Source organism: Astatotilapia calliptera, chromosome 15 (genome assembly GCF_964374335.1).
Source record: "Astatotilapia calliptera chromosome 15, fAstCal68.1, whole genome shotgun sequence".
In the NCBI taxonomy this organism is placed as follows: Eukaryota; Metazoa; Chordata; class Actinopteri; order Cichliformes; family Cichlidae; genus Astatotilapia; species Astatotilapia calliptera.
In genome coordinates this window covers 24,667,885-24,673,848 of record NC_137436.1, presented here as the reverse complement: position 1 = coordinate 24,673,848, position 5,964 = coordinate 24,667,885, and the positions used below count along the sequence as shown (strand labels likewise).

Sequence of the window (5,964 nt, the reverse complement as noted above, 5' to 3'; positions counted from 1 at the left end):
TTGATCAATGGACTCCCCAAGGTACACCATCAAGCACCGAATAACCAGATTTCTGGTTATGTTATTGCTAGGATTGCTTGGTGACTGAAAATGAGCAAGAATTCCAAAAATTACCATCAGATAAGTGACCATTTATTAAGACAAAACTGTGAGAATTGGCAGTATTAAAAAAAACTGTTAAATATCAAATTATCATCACATGGAACATTATGTGCGATAATTAGCTGATGTTAATGCACATGCCTGGGTGCTGACAGTCAACACAAAGGTATTGTCAACATGCTTGTAAGCTTCAATCTTTAAATGTGTCGTTTTAGTAAATTACATTAATTTATTCTTTTAGTTTTTTATCTAATTTAGTTTATGTTCGTCAGAAAGGGTTTTTCCTTCTTGGGACAAAACAAAAACCCAGCAATACCTGTACTTGTGTTTTTTTGTTTGTTTTTTGTTTGTTTTTTTACTAAGAATAGACATGTATTTAAAATACAATTAAAACATGAAACCCATAATTGTGTTGTTAATTATATCAGTGACGTCCTGGCGTCCTCTTGCACTGACAAAAACATGCAAACAAATTAGTGGAGCTGTGCACCATGCAAATGAAATTTGACAAAAAAATTCTTTAAATAAAATTCCAAGCTGAAATGTCTGTGGAAAATACCTTGGCTATGATAGCCTGCAACTTCAATCCCATGGCTCCCCCCTTGGAATGGAAAAGGGCCAACAGTTTGGGAGTGTACTCATCCAGCATGGACATGAATTTGGGTTCAAGGTGTACCAGGGTGATCCTGTAGAACTCATCCTGCAGCTGAACGACAAAAAAAAACATGATGCGGCCTCAAATTATTTGAAGTTTGAAAGATTACATTAAAAAAACCCAAAAGCCTACCCAAAATGAATTTGGAACTCACATGAGATGCCTCAAACAAAGCTGGCCATCTGGCTTTGATGTCTTCAATGCTGGGGGACAGGTTGACAATTTCATGTCGTCTATGTGCAAATGTTTTAGCCATTTTTTCTTTTATCACTTTGTTGTTGTCTCTTTTCTTGACTTCAGTAAGCAACTGAATTCTCTCTTCTTCTTGACTGTCCTCATCTTCACCTGCTGGATATGGCGGAAGGTAATTTACCTCTGCTTTCCGAGGCTTTTTCACTTTATTTGCAGACTTCTGGTCACCTGGACTCTTGTGTTTCATGGCATTGCATGTCAACTCAGGAACACCAAACCCTCTAAGTTTTGTACGATAATTGGCCATCTTGTATTTGATGCTTTGTTGCCAACCATAATAACCTGAGAAAGAGCCAGGTTCCTTGAGACAAGGGTATTTTGTCACAAGTGCCTCAGCAACATAACTAACCTGTGCACTTGAAGGATAGGCCGTAAATGTAAATATAGTTTCAGCCAACTTCTCAAGAATATCAGTCTTTACTTTGGAGGTGGGCAGAAGATTTCCATTCTTTTTATACTCCTCAGTGGCTCTTTCCAGGTACATCTCAGTTTCATATGCAAACTGTAGAATGGGAAACTGTTTCGGCCAGGGCTCACAACGTTCTGTGGTCTTCTGCCTTTTGAGAATAATGGTGTCCTGAGAAGAAGTAGTTGCAGCAGAGTCTGCATTGGATACAACTGACTCAGCATATGAGGAGTCATAGTCAGACAGTTGGCCAGAGGGGCCGCCAAAACTGTCATCAACCGGAGTCAAGCTTAGCATGACTGGGGTGATGCCAACAACCTTCACAGTGTCTTTGTCTTTTATCTGGTCAGCTCTGTGAAGAGTGAAGTAGTCCTGGAATTCTGGGTCAAAATACTGAAGACTGAAGTCATTTGAAATCCCAAAAGTATCCTTCACAACACTCTGCAGCTCCTCCAATGTTGGTGGGATCCCTGATGGAAGAACCAACTTCTCGATTTGGTCATCAATAATTACACGAAGCTTTGCCTCCATCTTGTTCAACCTAGAATAAAATGTAAATGGGCAGAGTTAAATTTCCCTTCAATTAAATAAAATTAGTTATTACTTTTCATTTATACAATAGTTGAGATATAAAACTATAAAACAAAAAGCACACTTCAACACACCAAATGTTGCAAATAACAAATACTTGGGAGATGTACATGTTATCAAGTTTTTATTGTTGTCGTTTTGTTTTTTGTTGTTTGTTTGTTTGTTGAAAAAGATTTGCATATCTTACACTGCCATCCCATTTGCCAGGTCCTAAAGTGATGGAAAAATATATATCTAAGAATCTAAATAGTTTTTCATGACAAATGTAAGAGCATGGGTATCTATACACATTTGATGTTGAGATTATAGAGAAGAAGAAAAAAATCCTCCAAATAATAAGCAATTATTTTCTACTTATTGTTTTTACAAAAACAAATAAGTTAGATTAAGTGGGGTCAACTTGGTAATTTTATGCCGCTTCAATTTCAAAACCATTAGTTTAATTTAATATAACATGTTATCACAACTTACTTTATAATGCACAGTCTACATGCTGATCAGGTGAATTTAAGTTGAGGGATCTTCCATTACCTGAAAGGAAAGCAACATTATCATTAATAGCAGTCTCCAAAATAAAAAATTTACACAAACACACGCAGTCATTCCAATAGATTAACACATTTCAAAACATATAAGGACGTTTACTGTTATTTTCTAATAATGATTCTACAAATTTTCTGGTGAGATATTTACTCTTAACAGTAAATATAAACTCACTGACACTGACTTAACGCCTCTAAACGAACACAAACCTTTAGAGCACTTTTGCAAATATGCGATGTCTTGATAAACCGAGCAGGTATTTGAAGTTTACACAGCACCTCGCATGAAAATATCTCAAAAGTTTGTCCAAATTCATGGGCTGCATCCTCCTGAGGACCCGGCCTTCGCGGTCTACGTGGGCCGGGTCCCCAGAAGGTCGGGTAGGCTGGAAGTAAACGGCTGGGGAAATTGGACGGTCTAGCCTTCTGATTAGCGTCACCGCTGTCTCGGTGGAGTTTAATAAACTCAGCCGTCTGCTCCTTGCTATCTAAAATATAACAGGACGCTGGAGTAAATTCTCGACCGTCTCACACTTTTGTTTAATCAGTTTTCTGTTTGACGTTTATTCAGCTGTGTGAAAATCCCGGAGGATTAATAAAGTTTTGTTTTATCTAATCTAATCTAATAACTTTAATCTCAGCCAAACCGATTTACTCACGAACAAATAAAACACCGAAAAAACCAAACAATAACATTTTTAGGTTGTCTAAGTGACTTATACATTACGTTTAAACTGAGTAGCGAAACCCCGCGGTGATCTGAAAATGATGTGCCGGGAATTGTGCCGTTCTCAGCGGCTTCAGTGACCCTCGAGCTCCCGGCTTGCTATCGAGCTGGTGGGTAGCAGATGCTCCGAAAACGTCGAAGCACTTTTGCAAACATGCGATATCTTGATGAACCGAGCAGATATTTGATGTTTACACAACTACTTTCTCGCCTGAAAATATGTTAAAAGTTTATTTTGTGACCCAGAAAGATTACTAAGAGTAATTTTAAAACTTAGTAGCGGCCGCCATTGCTGGAAACTGGAGTTCGAAAAACTGACTGTGGCTGACAAAATCACTCACAACTGAGCGCAAAACATTTTCATGAACTTTTAAACGTGGATGAAAGACGTTAAAACTCATCGGAATATGTCGTTGATGTTTTTTAATACGGTAAAACATGTGGTTAGTTAAAGCTGTTCAGTAACACAGTCGTGAAGGTTTGGAAAGTGACCTTGTGCTAGCAGTCCACTAACTGCCATTTGTGTAAAAATACGATACTATCATTACAGTGATGATTATTAATAAAATTTCGACGTATCATACTGTTTAAAACCTTTACTCAAAACCGATATACGTTATTGTTTAAACCGTGTCTTATATTTGAACAAATTAAGAAGTCTTACCTCTGACAAAATGGAGATGTCCACTCATGAAGCGCGTGTGTCCTGCACGTGGCACAAAGGATTATGGGCGGAAGTGTTCAATGATTAAAATGAAAATGCTTTCATCAGTTAAATCTATTAGATTTCTTAAATTTTTTTAGTACTCAAACATTTTTTTTAAAATCTACTCAACAAACCATTGCTGAATTTACCCCAAACAAAACTGTGTAAATTTAAATAACTGAACATCTCAAAATTGTTGAATTTTGCTTAGATTTGATTAAAACTACTCATACACGTTTTTACTGAGTAATAATTACTATTACTCTCCTATTAGATTCTAATTAACCCCAATCACAGTTTTTACAGTGTACAACTGTCTCATGCTCAGTATGTAAAGGCCTTTCTTTCTTCAGAGGAAGAGGCCTCAGGCCTTCCCCAAATCCTAACAAGCTGTAGTTGTAGAACAAATAAAAACAATGATATAAAAAAGAAACAAAAATAAGCTAAAAACAAGTACATAAAGCATGAAGGCTCGTTTCAATCGCCAACTTCTACAGCGTTTAAGCGACTGCGACAGGAATGAGAGTCAGGGAGCAGTTCAGGCTTCACACTCCAAATGCAAACAGCAGATCCTGAGATGGCTTGCTGAGCTGGCGCAGCAATATCGCCTTTGTGGACATGGAATATGCTACATTTTATTCCCAGGGTTAACTGAGGATAAACGAGGATGGAGCCAGCCACAAAAAGGCTACTGAAAAAGAAATCTCCCAGAGGTCATACGTGCCTGTAAGCGTATTGTTCTGAAGACAGAAGCTTCTCTGCACAGGTTTTGTTGTGGTAGGCCACTCAGGGTTCAACAGACTTGTTTGTTTGTGATAGAAAGAGAGCAGTGTCGAGACTCCTACCAGGATTATGTGGGAAAGTTTAGTCAAATGATGGCTGAAGCACATGATATCGCCTCAGGCATTCTTCTAAGCCAGCTGACAGAGAAAAGAAGGGGTTTGACAGAGAGTCTGTGGTCCTGAGCTGCAGGTGAACAGTGCTGAGCACAGATATTTATATAGTGTCCAATCACAACAGTTGTGTCAAGGTGCTTTCTATTGTAATATTAAAACCCTACAATAATGGAGAGAAACAGACGACAATCAGACAACCCTTATGAGCAAGTATTTGGTGAAAGTGGGAAGAAAAAACTCACCGTTAACAAGAAGAAACCTCCAACAGAACCAGGCTCGGTGAAGGGCTGGGGAGGGAAACAGGATTCTGATTCTACCAGCTCTAATAAACTTAGTGTATTAGATTAAAGTCATTCGTTCTAAGATACTTATTTAAGCTGTATCAGATGCTTGTGTTTTTCCAGTAACTAGCAGTCAAAGGTTGTCTTTAGGTTACTATGATGGGCTTCTTCAGACTCTGATCAGGACTTATTTCATAAATGTTAGAGCAGAACTTTAAAAAATTGTGCTCGTATCAGCTTTCTTGGCTCAGACGGATGGTGACGCCACTGTTGATGCCTGTAATATGGATTAACGAGCAGGAAACTGTTGCTCATAGTTCAGCCTCAGAGAGAGGGGATGCAGGCTGCACAGTCATGACATGTAAAACTCTTCTGACGGCAGTGCTAAAGAGCAGGAATGTCTGAGAGCTTGGAAGCCTTTTTACAATATCCAGGCTCAGATTTCTCCTCAGAAATCGACACACACATTTCCTTAAACTCTAAAACTTTTCCTTGATATGTAAGTGCTGAATTTCCATCATTCCAAGCAAACCCACGTCATGACTTTGACTTTATTTAGTATTTTCACGTTAATGTATATTTAGTAAGATTTGAAACGTTCATTACTTGATCTGATTTGTGCCAATCTTGAGCGGGAGTCATGGAAGAAAAAAAATACCGGTGCTTAACATACTTGTTGTGTTTAACTGATTTTATGGATTTATGACTGCAGGGCCTTCAAGTTCAGTTCAAGCCCCACGTTTAAAAAAAACATGCAGCTGTTCGTTTGCCAAGAAGACTTTAAAATATTTAGAAATGTGAACTTT

General features: G+C 38.1%; 1 protein-coding gene across 1 annotated transcript; it reads right to left on the bottom strand.

Annotated features, from left to right (window-relative positions):
- Positions 1-496: 496 nt before the first annotated feature.
- LOC113023422 (uncharacterized) lies at positions 497-1,991 on the bottom strand. The gene is made up of 2 exons (XM_026169419.2): positions 912-1,991; positions 497-808 (listed from the first exon to the last, which is right to left on the bottom strand). The coding sequence occupies exons 1-2, from the start codon at positions 1,944-1,946 to the stop codon at positions 623-625; spliced, it is 1,221 nt and encodes a 406-aa protein (XP_026025204.2). The 5' UTR covers positions 1,947-1,991; the 3' UTR covers positions 497-622.
- Positions 1,992-5,964: the final 3,973 nt, after the last annotated feature.